The sequence below is a fragment of the Dipodomys spectabilis genome, unplaced genomic scaffold (genome assembly GCF_019054845.1).
Source record: "Dipodomys spectabilis isolate Male_0828 unplaced genomic scaffold, ASM1905484v1 ptg000125l, whole genome shotgun sequence".
Taxonomy (NCBI): Eukaryota; Metazoa; Chordata; class Mammalia; order Rodentia; family Heteromyidae; genus Dipodomys; species Dipodomys spectabilis.
The window spans coordinates 2,766,325-2,789,361 of NW_024870802.1; the positions used below are offsets into that span (position 1 = coordinate 2,766,325).

At 45.9% G+C, this 23,037-nt stretch overlaps 1 protein-coding gene across 3 annotated transcripts in view; it reads right to left on the reverse strand.

The window, feature by feature from the left end:
* Casp7 (caspase 7) overlaps positions 1-19,789 on the reverse strand; it is a 30,956-nt gene extending 11,167 nt beyond the window's left edge. The window contains exons 1-3 of one of the 3 annotated variants that reach the window (XM_042689626.1): positions 19,691-19,789; positions 14,010-14,119; positions 3,799-3,843 (exon numbers count right to left, since the gene is read on the reverse strand). In XM_042689626.1, the coding sequence (XP_042545560.1) occupies positions 3,799-3,843; positions 14,010-14,119 (155 nt within the window). In that variant the 5' untranslated portion in view covers positions 19,691-19,789. Of the gene's footprint in view, positions 1-3,798; positions 3,844-14,009; positions 14,120-19,288; positions 19,357-19,690 lie in introns of those variants that run through there. The other 2 variants (XM_042689627.1, XM_042689628.1) reach the window with 2 other exon arrangements.
* Positions 19,790-23,037: the final 3,248 nt, after the last annotated feature.

Sequence of the window (23,037 nt, forward strand, 5' to 3'; positions counted from 1 at the left end):
CATTAGAGTTACAGCCTCAGGCTTCAGGGTCACAAAGTGAGAAGGAACTGACTTCTGATCTTACATTAATGTCCCTTTCTCCTTGCCTCTCTGTGGAGGCAATGAGGGAAGAGCAAGTGAGGTACCACTTTCCTGGTGACAGGGCAGAGTACCAGGTGGTGGCCCTGGATTGGCACCCCTCCACACGTCTCAGCCTCTCGGCCCCTGGACCGGCAGGTCAGACACGCTGTATTTCAGAAACCACAGCACACCAGTGCTTCCCCGGGTACCACCGCAGGTACAGGGTGGTCATGGGTCTAATTCATAACCCTGAACCCTGCACAGAAGGCCCAACCCTGATAGCAAACCCAGTTACACCAGTTACTTTTAATACCACCACCAACAGCGTCCTAGGGTGTGTCATTGTGGCTGATGTCACTGCTGAAGCCCCCTCCTCTGTGACACATTGCCTGGAGTCCCCTTCCTGCTGAAAGGATTTAGGAGGGTATAGGCATTATACCCCGTTTCCAGCCACTGAAAAGAAGTCTCACTAAAAATCAGCTGCTGGAGCCCAGCGGAACTCTAGGTAATGGGCTGCTATTGGATGTAGAACGGGGCCCAGGGGAGGGGGAAAGCTAATTAATTAGCTCACTGCAGCAAAATGGCAGCATTCCAAAGCTCTGACAAGATCCCAAGGGGTCCCCCAGAAGCCAGGTGGGACGGTAGGGGCTAAGAAGGGACTTAAGAAGCTTGCAAAGATCCAGCTTAGAAACTTCATCAGCTAACCATCATCCCCAGAGACAAGATTTTGTAAAGGTGGCTGTCCCCACCCCAGGTCCATATGACCAACCTTTCTGTAGAAGATGTGGGAACATAGGACAAAGACCCCGTGGGGCAGGGGAAAAGAAATGCACACTAAGCGTCTCTTGGGTCTAGAGTATTTCAAATGGTACAGGCAGCTGAGTGCCAGTGGCTCAGGCCTGTAAGCCTAGCTACTCAGAAGGCTGTGATCTGAGGACTGTGACTCAAAGCTAGTTCAGGCAGAAATATCCATAAGACATAATCTCCAATTAACCAGCAAAAAGCCAGACGTGGAGGTGTGGCTCAAGTGGTAGAGTGCCAGCTTTGAGTGAAAAAGCCAAATGAGAGTGAAAGGCTGAGTTCAAGCCCCAATATAAGCACTAAAACAAAGAAACCAAACAGCACAAACAGTGGAGAAAGTATTTTTTTTAATTCAGACCAGTCAGGTATGTGATTATTTTAAGTCCTGGGTTTTACAAAAGGGAGTTAACAGCCATTATCACACTTTCTAGGCTACCCTCTAGGCCAGGCCTGCCTCTCATTTCCTCTCCCTTTGTTAATTCTCTGCAGATAACTAATATTTATCTTGGCCTTTTTTTTAACATCCCCCAAGACTTTCTCCAAGATTATTTTGCTTGAAAGAAACACAGGATTCCTGTTTTGGAGGCTGTCACAAAGAGCAAAGTCCATGCTAAATCAGACCAGTGAATTCAAAGTGCTAAATCCTCTTAAAAGCTTGAGTGTTCCACAATTGGCTGAAGATGAAAAAATATTTAAATCTGGCCCCTAAATCACTATCTTAGGGCCAGACAAGCAAGATGGCAGCATACTACACTCTGCTGCTGAAGTGACTTACAAAGCGTGAGTACGTGTACATTAAGATGGGATGGAAAGAAAGGTAATTCTCAGGGCAGGTAGAAGGCATTGATGCCTAACCCCACTCTTCCTCTCCTTCCTCGCTGCCTCTAGGAATTCAGGCAAATCCCATTACCTTCACTGCTCAGATGCTTTCAGATGTGCTAGACTCTGCCAGCAACACACAGCATGAAGCACATCCTCCTAACTTCACAGGTAGACAGCCATTTCTTACAATCTACCATCTCACACGGTGAGGCCAGCTCAGACATTTTCACTACAACCAAGTCAGGAGTCAACATGGACAACCCAGCTTTGTGGGTTATTTATATGAAGAATCTACAGCCACTTGCCCTAGACAACATTGCAGGATAAAAATATTCTGCCCACTTGATGAGGACTTGGCAAACCTCAGGAAGTACACAATGGGCTTTTTACAATCCACTCTGGGTGCCGGTATAATTTTCCCCATCACTGGAGTAGATAAATACCAATTTTATCCTCTTACAGATCCCTGGGGCTGCTGGAAACGTGAATTACGCCTTTCTATATTTGGAAGAGAAGAGAAGCATGCAAACCCACTCCTATTTCTTTTCTAAAGCCCTCTCATGGCTTGGCATCCCAGCCGCTCTGTCTGTTTGTAGACATTCCTCAGTAAGCAGTAAACACACCACCAGTAGGTACACAGCTCCCTGGGGCCGTGCATCTGCATCAAGAGCTCTGGTTTTTGTAGCTGCTTTGTCTAAATATTTTTGGAGTTATTCATTCATGGTTTCAACAGAGGGCATCCCCACAAGACTGTACATAACCTACACAGGCCTGGAGCAGGACAGGAAGGGAAAGAGAGAAGAGAAATACCTGGAGTCTCCATTCGGAAGCAGCCCCCTCTGTAGCAGGAGCAGGCTTCGCCCCGAGACCACAGGGAGGGAGTTACCCTCTTCTCTGTAGTAGTAGAAACTCAGCATGCTCGGAGCTCAGCAGAGGATGGGAGACTGGCATGGGCTGGCAGGCCCTGGAGGCCCGTGACTGAATCAGCAGTGAGTTCCACACTGGAGTTTTCCATAGGACCATTCAAACTCTGCTGGGAAGGTCACACTGGCTTCCCCTTCTCTGCTGACGGGCAGAAATAGCCAGTGTCTACATGGAGCCCCCCCCCCCTCCTATCCCCCACAGCTCCCTGTGGAAAGCATTCTAGGGGGATGGGGTCCAAAAGGAAGAAAGATAGACTTCCACAACACATATAGCCAGCAGTAGATCTTCAAGAGTGAAACACTGGAAAGGACGTGTGTATGGCTCAGCCAAGAGGCTGAGTAGGAACAGCAGAAACCATTCACACGATAAGTGTGCACACAAGGCCAACCTACCCAAGTGTCCATCCTCAAAAGGTTGTGTAATAGTACCCGTGTGGGTGGCAAATACAGAAGACCATAGCAACGAAATGAACAAAAACAGATGGTAAGTTGATAGGAAATTAAACAGTTCATTAGCGTGGTTTTTGGCTTTGAGGTTTTATTTTTGCTTCTGTTTTACAGAGACCAGATCTTGCTATTTATCTCAGGCTAACCCCAGAACTCATTAAACATACCAGGCTGGCCTTGAACTCACAATCCATCAGCTTTCTCTCTGCAACGCTAGGATTACAGGCATGTGCCACCATACCAATCTGATTTGTTCCTTCTATAAGTACTCAAACTAGCAGTGCATAGAAAAGCACCCCAGAAGGGTGCTTACTTTTTTTTTTTTGTCCATCATGGGGCTTGAACTCTAGGCTTGGGTGCTGTCCCGTGCTCTTCAGCTCAAGGTGAGTGCTCTACTGCTTGAGCCACAGCACCACTTCAGGTTTTCTAGTAGTTTATTGGAGATAAGAGTCTCACGGACTTTCCTGCCTGGGCTGGCTTTGAACCATGATCCTCAGATCTCAGCCTCCTCAGTAGCTAGGATTACTTTTTAGAAGAAGTGGATAAACATTTCTCTGTGGTTTTGCATACAGGGAATGATCCAAGTGCTGTTACTGCTTCCCTTCCCAACCCTCCAAAGGCAACAAGGAAAATGTGCACACATCAAGCACGACACGTAAGCAAGCAAATAACCATGCTTTTCACCATTTCCCGAGGGAGGGTCGTAGCCAGTGCAAACCGCAGAGCTGAAGTGAGGTGACCGCACCTGCCGCCCTGGGCGGTCCTCTCGGTCACTTTGCCATCCTCAGCTCTGTGAACAAGAAAAACAATTAGCTCTCCACATTTTTCTCTGAAACTCCGCTTGCAAAGCAACGTTTTGCTAACAAAGGAGTAAATCTTAAAAATCATTTAGGAGAAGTAAGGAGCTAGGTTCTCTTTAAATAGCCTGAAAGAGTGAGTGGGAGACTCGAGCAGTTGTCTGGATTGTGACTGAGCTCAGGTGCAGATGGGGCAGATAGCATCATCTCTGACTACTTCATCCTTTGCTCCTTCTCACACGCAGTCACTCCCTTGCAGCAGAGTCCCTTGCCAGAGAGAAGGCTGGCGAGCTGGGGTTTAAACAAGTAATGCCAAGCTGTAATTCCCTACTTGAGATGGCCTGTTCATTAGAGAAGCAACAGATTGTATGCTCAGTGTATTCCTCTATTACTAGATTCAGTTGTTCTCTATTAGTGTCCTCCTCCTCCATCCCCAACACTAGGGCTGGAACTCAGGGCCCCCACCATCACTGGGCTTTGTCTGCTCAAGGTTGGTTCTCTACCACTTGAGCCACACCTTCCATATTTTTGCTAGTTAAATGGAGATAACAATGTCATCTATGTTTCTGTCCAGGCTGCTTTGAACCATGATCCTCTGTCTCTTGAGTGGCTAAGATGACAGGCGTGAGCCATCGGCATTCAGTTCAGTGGTGGTTTACATTTTTAGGCCTGTATGCTCTTGCGTGGATGTAGCTTGTCCCTGCTCAAACTCATACGGAAACAAACCTGCTAGTGTAATGGTACTGAGAGGTGATGAAATCGCTAAGAGGTAACCATGGCACGGGACAGAACCCTCAAGGATGCATTAGTGTGGTTCTCCAGGGGCAGGATTTCCTTGAGACTTCTCTCCAGAGTGGTTGTTCCAGTGATGCTTTCTACCCCTGCACCCCACCTCATATATCCCCTTGCCCTTCTGTCTCCTGACATAAATTGAAGCAGTCCAAAGACCTCACCAGAAGCCCAGGTTGTTCTTTTGGACTTCTTAGCCTCTAGGACCATGAGCCAAAACAAGCCTGTTCTTTATAAATGACCCAGTCTTGCGTATCCTGTTATTGCAAAAGAAATGGGGCTAAGACACTATGAAAACCTGACTCACCTCCCCTTCCTTACCTTCTCTTTTCACCACAGAGTTAATTTTCCTTCTATAGTTTCAGAACCTGAAATACTTGGAAGTATTCTACCTAGCAGAAGCTTCAGCCTCCAGTTCCTGAGCTGGGTGGCCCGTTTCCGTGGCCTGTGGTCCCTCTTCGTGGAGGGTCACTGCTAGCCCAGATGCAGCAGCTGTCTGTGTTCTACCCCTCCGCTGAAGTGAAGCATAAAAGACAATGCAGATGAAGAATTTGATCTGCAGACCCACTTGGGCAGAAGGAAAAAAACTGCTCTGTTGATGGATTGATGTAGGTGAACAGCTGTGGAGGGCACTTGACATAAAGATGTGAGCACTGGACCCCAAGACAGGCCTGTGCCTTCATCCGGCCCTGCTGGTTATCTATGGGTTAGGCGTTTTTTACCTCTCTGGGCTGACTTTTCATGTGGGAAAGATTACCTTTTAAGGGGTTGTCATATGTTTAACATCATAAATCTATGATTTCTTCCTCATCTGAGTACATTTGGTACTAGGGGAAGCTGACAGTGCCTTTACTTCATTCTCACTTAAGTCCAAAGTATGAGAATTAACAGCCCCATTATGCAGATGAGGAAACTGAGGCAGGCTTCTCACTGTCCCTTGCCTAGTGAGTGAGAGGCAGGGACAGAATCTGAGATGGGGTTGTAAGATTTCACTCCACCTCCACCATTACTTATTTGTGTACCACTACTGCGGCTTGAACTTAGGGTTCTGGGCATTATCCTTTAGCTTTGTTGCTCAAGACTGGCACTCTACCACTTGAGCCATACTTCCATTTCTGGCTTTTTTTTTGATACTTCATTGAGGATAAGAGTTTCATGGACTTCCCTGCCCAGGTTGGCTTTGAACTGTTATCCTCAGATCTCAGCCTCCTGAGTAGCTGGGTTTGAGCCACCAATGCCTGGCTCCATTTGTCATTTTATGTGATCTCTTCACTAATTCCAACACGGCCTTCAACCTTTATGCCTCTTCCTAAACAAAACTGAGAGAAGGCCTTCAGTGTCCTGGAGACTGAATGTGAAGAGTCCCATACTGAAAAGTAAATACCCTGGGTATGAATAACTTCATGTTCATATTTTCTCAGGAGCTCAAGCCTCGCCTCTTTCAGTGGATGCATCACCATCAATGTGGAGCACATCCTTTGGAATGAGTAAAGCTCTGGCCTCTTTATTCTTGTCCCTAATTCCAAAGCCTCTAGTCTCACATACTTTCCCTTGTGCAAAAGGAAGGCAGCGGCAGATCTGACTAGTAATGACAAAAATAGAGATCTCTTACACAGGACCCACGGATGGAGGTAGCAGTCCCAGAGAGAGAATTATAATCTAGTGGCATTTATTAGATACTCTTCTGGAGCAAGGGCTGCAAAGCAAAGTCTATGCCAAAGAGAAAGCCCATGTGATCCAAGCCACCGCCTCAGATTTTGAGACAGAGCCTTTTGTCCTTCCCTCCCGAGGGGAACAGCAAAGATCAACAGTCCCCCTCAGCAGAGACACACAAGTCCCCATGCTGCCAGGGACAACTGGGATGGTGTGAAATCTTTTTGCTGCTTTTCTTTTCTTGACTTCTGACCTTGGGCATAGCTCACATAGGAGCCTCTGGTTTCATAGCTAAACGGTCATAGGACAGAATGTCTTCCAGGCTGCTGGGCAGCTTCTCTGGGGCCTGGACCTCCAGTGGCCCAGCACTTGGTGCCATGGAGACCCATCTGATAGTCTCCAGGTGAAGCCTGTCTGGACCCTCATTTCTATCCCTGCTGTGGCCCTTACGCGCTGCCTCGCGCTGCCTGTCCTCTAGCGCCCCCTCTGTCCTTTCTTTGACAACTCAACTTCCGAATCTTCCCCCAATTCCTTCCTTCTCTTTCCTAGGCAATCAGTGATTATTTTCTGTAGGCATTCAGGAGAAACTTGACTTTATGTTCCTGGACAGTGGGTGAAAACGGTAGATAGTCCACAGCTACTTTTATATTGTAGTTTGCTGTACATCTGTGATCGTTGTTGTTCAAGAGGCTGAGATATGAGATCAAGATTCAAAACCAACCCAGGGAAATCTTACCTAAAAAGGAAATGAAAAGTGAAGGGCTAGGCTATGGCTCAAGTGATAGAGCTTGCTTAACAATCCTAAGCCCTGAATCAAAATCCCCGGTACTACAAGAGAAAGAGAGGAAGCGAGGGAAAGGAAAGAGGAAGAGAGAGAGGGAGAGGGACAGAGAGGGGAAGGAGGGAGAGAAGAGAAGAAGAAAGAGTCCCCTTAGAGTCTAGTGGGCAGGAGACTTTATGCTATAAAATGTGGTTCGTACTGATTGCAGACTGATTTCCTCTCTGATTGCCCCATCTACTAATTTCCTCTAAATAGTTGTTTTAAAGCCTACTTTATTCATTTTAAATTACCTTGAGTAATTTTCTTTTGTTCTATTTTGTGTTTCTACATGTTTTTTTCATAACCAGGAAATCAGAAAACCATGTTCATACTCATTGTTTTTTAGAAAGTAAAGAGCCACCTCAATTATGCAGTCCATGCACTGGAATAAAACGATGTGGTCCTGCCATCTAGTGGCCGTGAGGCAAAAGACAAGACAGTCTGACGTTGTGGACCTGGGGGCCAGAGTCCCTTCCCTGGAAAGAGGGTTTCTTTCAGTTTCCTAGAATCCCTGATGTTCCAGGAGAGGGCAGGCCAGCAGTCTGGTCTTTAATTAGGCACGAATGACTCACTGATGATAACCCTGAGCACCTTAGATAAGGGACTAGGATGGACCCAGGGGGAAGATGCCTGACATCCAGAGGTGCCAGCCACACTCCCGGGTGCCACCCAGGCTTCTGATGAGGGGATACATAATGACCTAAGACAGAGAAGGATTGGGAAGTGATCCCTGCACCTCCCAGTTGTAGAGGATACAATCAAACTCCTGAAGCTGCGTTCAGGCCACCCCAAGGGGTTCCACTTCAGCAACCTAAAAGATCCTGGTTAGAACCCTTCGAGGACAGAGGTTAAAGTGAAGGGTGTAGTACGGGCCAAGGGGCTGCGTGTGACACGGGACCCTTCTTCTCTCTGCTTTGACCACACTAAATGCATTACCTCTGGTGGTATACAGACAGGCCCAGGTGCCATTTCCTCATCCCCTCTTCTTCAGTCTCTCCTTCTACCTGGACACAAAACCCAGTTGTTCCCACTTCCAAAGTCCTACTTTATCAAACCCATCGTCACCTGGGAGGGCGGCCCCAGCTGGCGGCCCTTCCCGGTAAGGACTTCTGCAGTCCTTAGGGGTGATTCTGAATGGCATCCATCACCTGTCCACTTCTGCCTTTCTTTTCTCTCACATAAATGCTAATGATTCATTGCTGCCCCCCCCCCCCCCAACACAGAGCCTGGGAGTTGAGGCTGACAGCTCCCTTTGTAAAGCAAATGGAGAGGATTGGAATCCCAGCTCAGCCACTAATCAATCACAGTCTCTACTCAGTGTAAAGGACTTTACCTACTCCTGCTTACTCAAGGACTATCCAATGAATAAAAGAAACAATGAATTGCTGATCAAAAAATGGCATCTCAAGTGACTGACTTTAAAGCTGGTGGTACTTCAGTAGATGAAAAACTTTTGAGTAAAAACAAAAAAAGAAGGAAAGTCTAAATTTTAAGGCTAAGTCACAAATCCTAATGGAATTATATTTAAATTGCCTTCCTCCTGGCAGGTGATTAATGTATTATTGAATTCAATTACAGCATCAGAAGCTTAAAGAAGTTAGAGAAAATAAACAATATTTTACAACCTAGAAGGATAAAATCTTTAACTGGCATTCATTACAGCTCAATACTGTTTAATAATTCATCAATCTTGCCTTACATTTCATGCAACTAAACTAAGAGCTTCAGAAAATGACATTTAGTTTAAAATTTTTTGTAAGGATACTGCATCCTTATTTTGATAACATGAAATCTGATGTCAACACCAGTCCTGCTAGAGGAAAGGTAGAGTGAGCCAGAACACTCATGAGCCAAGAGTATTTACCTTCCTGCAAACAGAGCTTCCAAAGGCAGGGGCATACATGAGTCTCATTAGGCAAACTAGGGCTTAGGGCTGTGGTCTTCAAGTAAGGCTCTCCAAGATTCCTAAAGGCTACATACAACCAACAGTCTCAAAGGAACAAATAAATGGTTAGATCCCTAGCTTCCATTTGTGTGTTTTTGTCTTAAAAGTGCTTCTGAGACACTACTTCCCATTCACTTTCTCTTTCTCAACTGAATGAAAGGAAGGCAGACTCACCTACCAGATCTTCACCTACATCATCTACCAAAAAGTCAAGTAAACTGCCTTATCTGTAAGGTTCTTGGGATCAGAGACTGTGGTAACTCTTCCAGGTAGACAACAGTCTGAGAAGAGTGAGGTCTGGTGTTAGAAATAGGCGGGGTGGAGGCTAGGGGGTGAGGTGTACTTGCAATTCCAAATCCAGTTAAATACTGAAAAGTATTGAATATACAGAGATCCAGGCCTTGTAGGATGAATGAGGATGACAGATTTCATTTAATGGCCTTGTTTCCTTTTTCCTTTGATAGTTCTAGAAGATTTTATTCCTGTAGTGCTAGAGTTCTGTGAGAGCAATCAACAATAGGGCTGGATTTGGTATTCTTTCTTTCCCCAGGTCCTCCTTCCCTCCCTCCCATCCTTCCTTCCATCTATCCATCCATCCAAGAACTAGATTTTAGAATTGTGAAACATGATGATTGTCGCAAGACACCTAATAAGACATTTATTGAAGTTGAAAATGGTATGAGACCTTTCAACAGGAAGCAAGGCTGGTGGGGGTTGGGAGTAACCTATCTGGCAAGCTGACTTTGCCAAATACATAATACAGCAGTTCCCATAAATGTATGCCCTACACTGGCAGCTGCAAGATTTTGATATACGAATTAAGAATGACTCATGCTTCTTTAATGATCTTTTTGGGGGGAATAGTTTAAGTTACACCAGATTGCCTCTAAGTAAAAGAACAGGCAACAATTTGAGAGGGGTGGGGATTTTGGTACTGTCTTTTCAGGGTACTTTCCAGAAACTAAAACAAAACAATACAAAATTCCAAAGGTCGAACAACACTCCTTTTGTAATTCAGGTACTATCTTTTTATTTTTTTCAATGTCAGTGTCAGGGCTTAAAACTCAGGGCCTGGGCCCTTTCCCTTAGTTTTTTCCCTCAAGGCTGGTGCTCTACCACTTGAGTCATACCTCCACTTGTGGTCTTTTGCATCTCATATACTTTTCTGTCCAGGCTGGCTTTGAAGCAGAATCCTCAGATCTTAGCCTCCTGAGTAGCTAAGGATTACACTGTGAGTCATGGGTGCCTGGCAAGTTCCAAATCTTTACTTTCAACTTCATGGAAGAAGCACTTAACTGAGTTGTCCTTTGTGGCACAGAGCTCAGAAAAACTTCAAGAATTAAGTGATATTACCATAACAAAATTCCTACCATCCCATAAGTGTTTCTGTGCCTTTATATTTTTCAGTGCTTTTGTCTCTAAACACAAAAAGTAGGGAAAAGAGACAACATTTTTAACTTTTTCTTATTCCAGCAATCAGGGTTATTTGTTCAATTATTGGGAAACTTTTTGAAAACCCACCCAATGGAATTGTTTCTACTTAAGAATTATTTTGATGAGTAATGAATTTAATAATTCTAAGATTTATTATCATATATTTGCTTAGATCAACTATGAATTAATAATAACTGAAATAGAAACTTTGTCTAAGAAGTTTCTTATAACATTATTGATATCTGAAAGAATGCTTTCATATATATTCATAGCTGTATAATGAAGTGAACAATAAACCCAACTAAATCTATTGTATCAGAATAAACTGTAAGGGGGTATAAAATGGGAAGAAAAAATAGTTTATGGATGTAAAAATCATGGAAATTCTTTTTGTTAGTTAGATGCCATGACTAATCCCTGTAATTCTGGCTATTCAGAAGGCTGAGATCTAAGGATCATAATTTGAAGCTCATCCAGATTGACAAATCCATGAGACTCGTAGCTCCAATTAGCTAGCAAAAGGGTAAGGTGTGACTGAAGCGGCAGAGCACCAGCCTTGATCAAAAAAAGCTAAGTGAAGACGTGAGACATCAGAGTTCAAGTCCCCCTCTAAAGAAATCTGGTTGTTCATTAAGAGCTTTCATGTCTTTTTTAAAATTGCTAGTATAAGATGATGTATAGAAGGGTTACAGTTTCATAAGTCAGGTAATGTCATGGCTTTTTTTAATGGGCAATGGATTTCCATCACTGGATATATTTAAAGAAATGAGTTTTAAATGTCAGTGTTTACAACACAGCATTCCTTTATATTGTTTCTGATTTTACTAAACTTTTTTAAATGATTGTCAAATAATAACTTTCTCTTTCACTGAGAAGCCATTTACTTAACCTAAATACAAAAGAATGGGAAAAAATGAAAATATTATATTATTTGAAAGTATCTTTAAAAATTCTGATGCCACTATGCATGTAACTATACAAGGCTGGGCTTAGTTCTACGTCAAGAAATTGGAGGCCTGTGCTCTAAGAAACTTGGCTTTACATGGTGTGGTATCAGCCTGAACCAATTTACCTCTTGGTTTGTGAACATGCCCAGGAGTTAGAGCTACATTTTTGGGTCATTTCATTGGATATTCTTGACCCTCAATGGCAACCAATGGAATTCAAGTTCCATGTGTTAGAATCCCTCCCCCTATTCCAAATCTTGTCGGTGACAACATGGCCCCAAGGTTTCTTCTCTTTTGCATGGGAGGGGGGAATGTTTGCAGGGAACTAGACTGCCTCTTGCTATCAACTCTTCCTCTCTGGAGCACTGCTAGGGAGCACTCTCTAATCTCTAATTTCCTGCTGTGTCTCTCCTGGGTGGGCATGTCTGAGGATGGACAGTGGTGCCTTCTTACCAGTGGGGCACAAGATCCCAGACTCCAATGGCTGTCTGAAAGCCCATCTATGATCTGACCTCATGCCTTTCCATTGCAACAAAGCAATTATCACACACACACTCACACACACACACACACACACACACACACACACACACACACACACACACACACACACACACACGGAGGACAAGCTTAGGCAGGGTGAGATTGTGACAGCACATCTAGCAAAAATTGTTCCCTCTTCTTTCCAATTTCACAGATAGATGATCTGTTCTTATACCGCAGCACAAGATTGTTCTCTATCTTCATTAGTTTCTCATTTAAAGAAGTATTGCATGACTTCTCTAGCCTTATCATTTTACACTTTGGGGCCATAATTACATAAGGTACAGGTGACCTGGGCATAAGCTTTGCCATACCTGGACAGATGCTGCCATAAACTGAGACAGCTAGTAATGAACTTAGACAAACGCTGCTTCACATCCTGAATGGGACAAAGCCAGATGGTCAAAGAGTTCATCATATTCCTCAGAATGGACTGCGGTTCAAAACCTATGAATTATTTCTAGAATTTTCCATGTAATATTTTTAAGTCATAGTAGCCCATGGAAACTCAAAAAGCAAAACTGTGGATAAAGAGAGGGCTGGGACTATTGTATGGTGAAGTCTAATGCTTCTGACCCAGGGATGGCTACTGCTTCCTGTCAGGAAACTCATTCACTGCCCAGCCATGGCTGGTCAAGGTTAAGGGGAGGTACAAGGTTCCTCTATACCTCTGTAGCCCTCTTCTTTTTAAATAGAAAGGATGAATCCTTACATGAAATGTGATGCTGGTGCTGTTTAAAGTCTGATCTCAGCTCTTTGATTTTTTGACAGTCATCAGCAAGCTATTAAGCCTCTTAACACTTCTGTTTCTCTCCAAGTCAAATCTTGATAACAAGAGAGCCATGTCCTGGGATTATGTGGACAAAATATAGTAATTCCAAGCTAGCATATCGAAGTTTAATAAATGAAGCCATAATAATTATTAAATGTAAAATTGTGAATGTTTTTTTAAACTATTCTCTTAGCTTTTTTACTCAAGGCTAGCACTCTACCACTTGAACCATACCTCCACTTCTGTTTTGTTGCTGATTAATTGAAGATAAGGACCTTTCAAATACGTGTGCCCTAGCTGGCTTTCAAACCTCAATCCTCAGAGCTCGGCCTAAGTAGCTAGGATTACAGGCATGACTATAAAATCGGGAACTATAGAAGTAGACTCTGAAGAGCTAAAGTAACTCCATTTTAAGATCAAGCTCCCTGAGCTGTGCTGCCCTCAGAGTAAACCCCCAAGGAAAGCTGTGCTGCCAAAGAGAAAAATAGTTCTCGGAAAAACCGCAGGTTGCCACCAACCCTGCCCACCCTTAAGGAACAGAACAGTTGCCCAGTATTCCATCAGAAAAAGGGAAGTGCAGTCAGGGTGGACTTAAACCCCCTGAACTTGTGAACTTGCTTGTGTGAAAACCCCCTGAACTTGTGAATTTAATACTATAAAAGCTGTGCTAATTTTGTGCTCAGGGTCTCAGCGTCACCGGTTACTGAGTGCGCAGAGGACCAAGCTCGAGCTTGCAGTAAACGACTCTTTGCTGTTTGCATTGATTGTGGTCTCTGGTGGTCTGTGAGGGGGCATCCCAAACCAGTTACTTCAGACTCCAGAAAGGGAAAGGTGGGAGCCAATGGACAAGAGATGCGGTTGTCATCATACACCTGTGGGATGTGTCTGAAGGTGTAGGTGGAAGCTGGTCATCATAACACCTCTTTATTCTGCCTTCTAGCCAAGCTTAGTCCCAAGTAGTGGCAGCAGGCCCCAGCTTTGCTCTGCAAGTCATCTCTGATGAAAATAGCCCTCATTCCTGGAAACTGTCCCTGGACACACAGCTTATGGGCAGAAGATCCGCACAGTATGGTTCCCCCACTCCTCAGCTTGTCCTAGAACCCAGAGGACATACACTGGGAATCCAGTGCAGTCCAGTGCGGTTTTTCAGCTGGCAAGGTCCTATAGAGGCCTCCATTCCCCAATGCTGCCTTTGCACGGGTGAGTGGAGACGACAGAGGTGTGGCAGCTGAGATCGACATCGGAAGTAAACTTACCTTAACAGTTTTGCTACGAATGAGGACCGGTCTGGCTTTGCATCAACTGCATCTGGACTCACAGAATCCCCGGCTGCCTGTTTCTCCATGTGGTCCTGGTCATCTGCCATCTAAGAAGGAAAAGCAAACCACAAAGCTGGGATTCAGTGGCACTGCTGGCTTCGTGATGCTTTTAAATGCTATTAACATATCAACATGGATAAGTCTTCTGTATTTAAGTTCTAGAGTTTCTACCCCACTAATATATTTAAATATGTGAGGGCCAAACATAAGCTCATGCCAGAGAATGAGTACACATGTAGCAGTGTAGAAAGCAAAGGCCTCATGGAGCTTCTAACTCGGCACAAATCTGTGACATGTGCAGTGTGTGTATTAGGCTCTGGAAGTTCTGTCAAAGTAACAACCAGAAAGTTCTCCCTAAATCCTTGGATGTCATCCCTGGCTTGAGTGGCTCAAACATAACTCGAAAGGAGTAGCAAGCTTTCACTGAGCACTCTTTCTGTTTCAGCTGACTTTAGAAATGGTTCCTCTAAAATGGACTGCCATTACAGGATTTTCCTGTTCAGGAACCTTCAGCAGGTTCTCATTATCTGTAGGTTCCTGAAAGAAAAGTTGTCTGCAAACTGTGGCCCATCACCTTTTTTTTGGTGACTAAGGTTCTACTGGAACACAACCAGGGCCATTCATGTAATTTCATCGAAGTCCATGTCTTCTCTGAAAGCAGGGTGAAGTATTAAGGGCACAGTCCAGAATATTTACAACGTGGCTGTTGTCCATTTCCAACCTAGCCCTCAATTCATCTTGTGTACTGGCACAGTGAAAAACACTTGGCTTCTGCAAAATGTAAATTCATCTTATATGGTAGAAACATTGGGCTCACAGGGGTATTTACTGAATGAGTATTAACTAAGTAAAAGGCTAGGAAAAGTGAATATTCAAATAGGACAGAATTTAGCTGAACATGATTCAGCTGGCCCAAAGAGAGCTAATATTCAAATCATTTCTTACAAACTAAAACCTGTTTCTTTCCTCGTGCAGGAGTCAGGAATCTTCTTTCAGCAGCAAAGTGAAACCTCTCCAATTTCTACCTAAGAGATGTCTCTCAGAAGCCACAGATGAAAAGGTGTAGTTCTGTACAAACGTGTGTGTGTGTGTGTGTGTGTGTGTGTGGGCGCGCGCCAGAACTGGTATTTGAACTCAGGGCCTCACAGGGCCTCACATTCTTTGCTTAGCTTTATTTCTTCCAGTTAGTACTCTACCATTTGAGCCACACCTCCACTTCTGGCTTTTTGCTGGTTAAGTGGTGATAAGAGTCTCTCTTGACTTGCCTGCCTGGACTGGCTTCAAACAGTGATCTTCAGATCTCAGCCTCTTCCCAAATAGCTAGGATTACCATCGTGAGCCACCTGCACCCAGCTAAGAAGGCATCTATTTTATAGAACATCTTGAGCCCCACAGCACAAGTCGTGACTTTTGGAAGTATAGAAGCAGGAATCTAGCTCAGAAAAGCTAGTCTATGAAAGCAAGTCCATGGACTTGTAGTCATTCCAGCTCACCTAAGGGAGAGGCAGGCATTGGCAAGAGAATCAAAAAGGAAGAGGGGCCAGAGGCCCCATCTCCACAGTGGCTATGAGAAGTTACAGGGTCATCTCGTTTCTGTATATCACAAGCCCCTCTTGTTGCCACCACCAACGTATTTCTAACTGGGAGGAATATCTTTTTTTCAGATTAGGCCCCAAAATGTTTTCCCCCCCACAAACTAGAGATAACCCCATCTATGGAGAAGATAAGTATATGACCAGGCATGCAGACCACCAACCCATAGCCATTTTCATTCTATCTCCTTCAAAGAGACTGCCTTACCTTTCAAAGAGGATTGCAATCAGCTAACCATTTACTTGAGTATTTTCTAAAGTACACGTATTACAAAATCTACCAGAAAAAAAGAAAGACTCTAACTTCAATTAGCAGCAAATCTTGGCCCTTCTTGCTAAAATTAATGTAGGATGTGTGATGATAAAAACAAAGTGATCACTAAAAACAGACAGGATGTGTATGTAACAGCAGAAGAGAAGGTTCCGGCCTTCATCATGCCATAGAACACTGGCCACAAAAACGACACTGGGAGAGGAAAATGGAGGAGTGATAGTCGAAGGGGTCAAAATTTCAATTATAAATACATTCTGGAGATCTTCTTGATAGCCCATGCCTATGGCTAGCATACTGTATATTAACACTTAACTATGTTAAATGTTCTTCCCTACTCCCCAATAATAATAAAGAGAACCATAGGAGGTAATAGATGTGTGGTAGTGATATTTTACAGGTATATATACATTTATATTTAAGATGTATATATTAAATATGCACAGCTTTCTATATGTCAATTATATCTCGTGTGTGTGTGTACTGGCTCCCAATTGGTTTTTTGCTCAAGACTGGCACTCTATCACTTTAGCCGCATGTCCACTTCTGGCTTTTTACTGGTTAACTGGAGTTTAAGAGTCTCACAGATTTGTCTGCTCATGGCTGGCTTTAAACCGTGACCCTCAGATCTTAGCCTCCTGAGTAGCTAGGATGTCAGTGATATCTAAACAGTGTTGTGGGGTTTTGTGTGCGTGTGCGTGTGTGTGTGTGTGTGTGTGTGTGCATGCGCCAGTCCTGGGGCTTGAACTCAAGGTCTGGCAGGTGTCCCTGAGCTTTTCTGCTCAAGGCTAGTACCCTAACACTTGAGCCACAGCTCCACTTCTGGGTTTGGGGTGGTTAATTGGAGATAAGAGCCTTACAATCCTCAGACCCTGAAATCTCAGCCTCCTGAGTAGCTAGGATTACAAGTGGGAGCCACTGGAGCCCAGTTTTGTTTTTTTTTTTTTAGGAGAACTTCAAGCCTAATGGCTCTATAAAAATCAAATGTTTGTTTTTAACATTGTTGGAATATCTTAGAATTTTGGAAAGTCTTCTTCATTCAATGACTATTTCCCGGAAGTCCAATGCCCCAAGCCTTTGCTAGGGGCCAGGTACACACCTGCAAGCAAAGTAACCTTATCCTGCCATGCTAGGGCACAGATCTTGACAAAAGATGGCACAAAAATCAAACTGTAACTATGGGACGAGTACTGAGGGCAACTGATCATGCCATACAGGGGACCTCAAGGAGCCCCAAAGTAATCAAAGTTTGCAGAAATGAAACACCTTCCTTGAGATCTGGAAGGGGAAACAGGAAGGGTACGAGGCAGGTAGAGCAATGTGTAGTCATCAAACATCTGGATGTCCCATTGAAGAAAGGACAACTTAAAGACCCCATCTGCTGATCAGGCTGATTTTTATGGCTCAGCGGTGGGAGGCTTTCTCTCCATAAATCAACCATGAGGACTTCTGTCTCAGGGAATCTGTCTGGGGTAATGCTGCATGCTCTTTGGGGTGGCAGGAAGCCTTCCTATAACCACCTAAGTCAGTGGTAGTGAACTTGACTCCTAAATCTATTAAGCTAACCATTCACTTCCTTCCTTATTCCTACTGGGCTGTGCTTGATGTTTTCAAACATTCAAGGGGCCCAGGGTGGTAACTAGTAAAAGTGTCTGACCTGTAAGGTTACTGCATCCTGGTCAGAACTTGAATTTGACTCTTAGTTTCATCCTCACCATCCTACCAAGAAAACCAGGTATGCTCTGGTGGCTCCACACCTTTAATCATAGCTATTCAGGAAGATGAGATCCAGAGGTTAAAGGGAAGACTGGACAGAATGTGTGACTCAAGTGGGAGAGCATTAGCCATGACCAATCAAGCTGAAAGCTAACTGAAAGCACAAATCCCTGAGTTCAAGCCCCAATACCAATACCTTTCTCCCCCCTCCCTTCCCCCAATACACACACACGGATCAAATAAGCATGCAGCAGGAGAAAGTCCTGGAGCCAGCCATCTAAGTATCTAAATTCAGCTGTACCTGGAGCATGGCTCAAGTAGTAGAGAATCTGCTAAGCAAACACCTGAACTAAGCAAAATCCTGAACTAAGACCTGAGTACTACCAAAAAATGTAAACATCTTTTGTAAAGACTAAAAGTGATTAGTGCTTATTTGTAAACATATTTAATAGACTTCCACAGTTGAATTACAGTGCTTGGTAGGAAGTCACTTCCCAGCTATTGTCTAAACTTGTTTTTCTTTATTCAGGGGAAACACACTGACATCACAAATCTACACCTCACTTCTTGCCCAAATAAAGACATGTATTCTCTTTTCTCAAAGAGAAAAAAAATGTTCTGATAACCTCTGCCCAACCTTGTAGTCCCTGATAGGGGAAAGGGGGCTGGGCATACAAGGAGGTTCATGGCACCATCAAGACATTTTACTCATCTTGCGAAATAAACTTCAATTTCTTGGAAGAGCTCAAGTAACCATCTGCCTCCAAACCACAGTTCACAGGTGCTTGCCCAAGGTGGACTGTAAACCCAGGCTGGCAGTCAGGAGGTGGAAACAGCCTGCAAGTATGTGAAGGTCAAGGCTACATCAAGCCGCCCAGTAGTTCAAGGGAAAAGGCCTGGGCTCAACCCACCTGAGAACAATTTTACTTCATCATAAAACCAGGACGCTAAACAGGAGGGTGAAAGGTGGCCAAGTCACCAGGAGTCAAGAGTCCACAGACCAAGCATCACCTGCCTGTTTGTCACCTGCCCAAGCTACCTGCAGCAAAGGTACAATGAGAGTGGCTCAAGCATACTTAGCCTTAACTTGGCCCTGCTGTGCACCTAGCCAGACCCTCTCCTTTCAGGTATACACCAAGTCAGCCAGGATCACCAACCTTCCCATGTAACACAGAGAGACAGGCAGGAGAGAGAGAGGAGAGAGAGAGAGCTGGAGAAGGGGAGAGGAGAGAGGTAGAGAGAGGGAGGAGGGACGGAGGGAGAGCGAGTCCGCTTGCCAGTCAAGAGATGGTGGGCCGAGAACTGGAAGGAATCCTGAGGCCTCGTGGTGGTCCGCAGTACCCAAGGGCATTCTCCCCCACCCCCCCGACCTTCCCGGCCACATTCTGGAAGGTGCTGTGGCCAAGACCCCAGGCCAGGTGAGGGGGTGGCGGCTGGACGGAGCAGCGGTGGAGGGCGCGGAGGGTCCTCTCCTAAGTCCTCTCCGCCGCCGTCGGAGCCGCCGCCGCCGCCGCGGACCGCGGGGACGCGCGGGGCGGGAAGGGCGCGCGCGGGGTGGGCGGGGGCGAGAAGGAAGCCGGTGGCGGGCGGCGCGCCAGCGGACCCGGGGACCCCCCCCCCCCGCCCCGTTACCGTGCCTTGCATGGCGGGGAAGAGCGGCGTCCGCGGCGGCCTCGGTCCTCCTCCGTCCTGAGGGTCCGGGCGGCTCGAGCCGAAGCGAAAGTAAAAGTCCCGGGCCGCCGGGGCGGGGCCGGCGGGGCCGTCGGGGCCGGGCGGGATCGGCGGAGCCGCCCTCGGGGGCCGGACGCCCGGCACGGAGGGCAGCGCGCGAACGGCCCCGCCGGCACGCTCCGGAGTGGCCGCCGGCGAAGGGGCCCGGAAGCCCGCCCGGGTGCGCGGGGAGGCCCGGGGATGCCCGGGGTCGGCGACCCCTTCACCCCGGAGCTCTCCGCGCGCCCGTCCCCGCCCCGGCCCCCTCGGCCGCGGCCCCGGTTCGCATCCCCCGCCCCGGGATCTGCCTCGCCCCGCGCCGGGCTCACCTTCCTCCCAGGCCACGGCCCTCGGGGGGCGCCGGGGCCTCGCGACCTCCAGCCTCGGCGCGCGGACGCCAGGCGCGAACTTCACTTTCTCCGCAGCCCAGCGCGCGCCTCTCCGCCCACGCCGCGGGAAAGGCGAGGGCGCCGGGGCCGTGCCAGGCGGATTCGCCGGGCGCCCCCGTGTGTCAAGTAGCGGACGCGAGGCCTAGTGGGGGAGAGATGGCAATTCCAGAGGTTTCCGTCCCGTCCCTCCAGCACAGGCGCACGCACGGGGGCACACACACACCCACCCACCCACACACACACACACACACACACACACGAGGCCTCTGATACCCCCCCCCCTGAACTCATTCACACTAAATGAGGTCAAAGAGAAGAGAAAGTAGTTTTGATACCATTTTTCCTTCCCCTCCCTTCCTTCCTCCTTTCCTCCCTCCCTCCCTTTCCTTCCTTCCTTTCCTCCCTTCCTTCCTTCCCTTCCCCCCTCTTTTTCTTCCTTCCTTTCCTCCTTCCCTCCCTTCCCTCCCTCCCTCCCTCCCTTCCTTCTTTTCTCTTTCCCTCTCTCTTTTATGTGGTGTCTGTCCTGGGGCTTGAAATCAGGGCCTGCCTGGGCATTGTCTCTGGGCTTTCTTGTTCAAGGCTAGTGCTTGCTCTACCATTTGAACCGCCGCTCCACTTCCAGCCTTTTGCTAGTTAATTGGAGATAATCTCACAGACCTTCTTGCCCTGGCTGGCTCTGAATGGCAATCCTCAAATCTCAACCTCCTGAGTAGCCCCTGGTGCCAGGCGAGACATTGGCTTTTAAGAACTACCAAAGCATTGAGTATTAAGGGTACAGGCTTCATGGTGTGGCATCGGTCATCAAAGCTTTTTTTTTTTGCTTGTTTTCACTTGGGCCTGAGGTTTCAGAATTGTTTCTAAAATCTCCCCAAGTAAGGACATCACTTTCTTGGTTTGAAAGACTTAACCAGGTAAGTGTAAGGGAATCATAAATACTTGGCTCCTGAGAAAATCCTGAATATTTTTCTTGGACATTTGTATGATTTCTGATGTGGCAGGCTGTTCTAGATTTTATTTAAAACTGTTATTGGCATGTTTTGGAAAGGGTAAGCTGAGTCATTGTATATGCTAAGATACTTGACTTTTTGAAGGAAGGAGGTTGTGAATCTTTTCAGAAATGAAAACTCCTACCTGTAAAGCAAAGCTGTTGATCTCTGATTTATCTCACTTGTAAACCTAGGATTTTGCGGGTTATGCACAAAGTACAGTGAGGGCCTCATGGCTGCTTTTAGAGGGGACCTTTGTAGTTTCTCTCCTTTTCCCTCTAGTGGCTAAGTTGTCAAGCCCACCCTCCTGGTACCCTACCTCATCCAGTGCTATGTTGATGCTTCTCCAGCCATCCACAGAGATGCTTCATTCAGGTTGTGACTTTACACAGACATCTGCAGGAGGAGATCCCAGGATGAATCAAAAGGCCACTCTCAACATCCACAGGGCCAAACCCAACATCTGGCCTCTGCTGAACTCCTGCTGGTTTCTACGAGGTAAGGAGAGCAGGAAGCTCTGGGTCCTGGAATAATCCTTGTCTTCCTTTAAAGGAAGAATTCACGTTTCATCTGCCATCAGTTAGTTGCCTCTCATCTGCAAATTCCTCCTTTTTTGTCTGTTCTAAGAATGTTTACCTAAACCCTTTAAATCAGTAGGCTGATGCTACACTTTGTCTGGGGGCGAGAGCAACCTTGCTGAATGCAGAGTTTTGCTTCCTGGGTCTTTGCATGCTGTGTCCTGTACAGTGTGTGAGCAGCTGCCTTGTCTCTGTTTCGGGTGGTTTTGTAGCAGGGTACCTTCATGGAAATGCCTTCCCTTCCCTGGGAAACGTTCTTTTTGGGACCTAGATTCCTAGAAAGCTGTGGGAAATTAATTTCTGACAAGTTCTACTGACATGGTAGACTTTCTCAGCCAATTAGTGAGCTACAACCATGCTCTCTCCAGCAAGGTTTGGACCCCTGCCCTCGGGAGAGGAGAAGGAAGTGATGAGCCCTTACTTGGGCCCTTATGTCAGCTCTAAGGGCAACAGCTTGTTTGTGTTGGTGTCATGTTGTGTTATGATGTATTGTAATATGTTGTGTGGATTATTCATATTTTGAAACCCCAGTACCTTACAATATAGCTATATTTTGAAATCATGTCTCAAAGGAGGTAGGATGAGGCCATGGGCATGGAGGGGGTTATAATGTAATGTAACTATTGTCCTTATAAGTGGAAAATAGGGAGCCAGATACCCACAGGGAGAAGACCATATGAAGACCATGAGAAGATGGCTATCTACATGTAGAGAAAGGCCTCACAGGAGATCATCAGTTGTGCTGATGTCTTAATCTTGGATGTCTAGTATCCTGAGCTGTAATAAATGAATTTCTGTTGTTCATGCCATCTGAACCCGTGATACCTTATTTGGCCGCCCTTGCAAACTTAATACATCCATTATTCTCAAGTATATTATATCTACAATTGCTCTTTTCTCTTAGAGTTTTCATCTCTTTACCCAATCTCAGCATTCCAGGTTCCTGGCTATCTTAACCTTTCCCTGTTGAGATTATTATATGTTTTCTCTCTTCTGATCAGACTGGGATGGATTCATCTATGTATTCCTAATCCAGAAAAAGCCTCTGTTCTGATTCTGTGGACTTTAGCAGTAGATATACCCAAATCTTCACTCAAGGTGTAACATAGTCTCCTGGGCCGGGACAAGACAGCCCCAGTAGTTGGGTGTTATTGTTCAGCTTTAATAAGGTTTTACTGTAGACAGTCAAAGCCCAGCCCAAATGGGGCTGAATGAATTCCTGAGCTTTTCTCTGCTTTTGCCTTTCCTCTTCCCAACAGAACATCAGGTCTACTTGCTCCAGATGTCCTGTGAGCAGCTTGCTCAGATCAGCGGTTTCCAGACTTCAGCCTACAGGCTGCCTGTGGCCTGATTTTTATACAGCATACCAGCTAAGGATGGTTCTTACATTTTTAAAGGATAAGAAAAGAGAAAAGATACACAACAGGTATGGATTGGCGGTGGCTAACAAAGCTTAAAATATTTGATGTCTGATCTCTTATAGGCAGTGTTTACAGGCTGCTATCTTAAATCAAAGACACAAATTCATCTCCAAAGCAGATAGTAACTTTCTGCTGCCAAGTGGTCTCAAACCAGATGTAGGTTTGAGGAATGACAGAAATTCTCTGTCTGTGCACAGTACTTCTTAATGACCCAGTGTGTATTAAAGAGCAGGTCAAACACTCACCATCAGTGTATCTGTCAGACAGATGAGGATTGCTTGCCCTAGCCATGTGTGCTTACC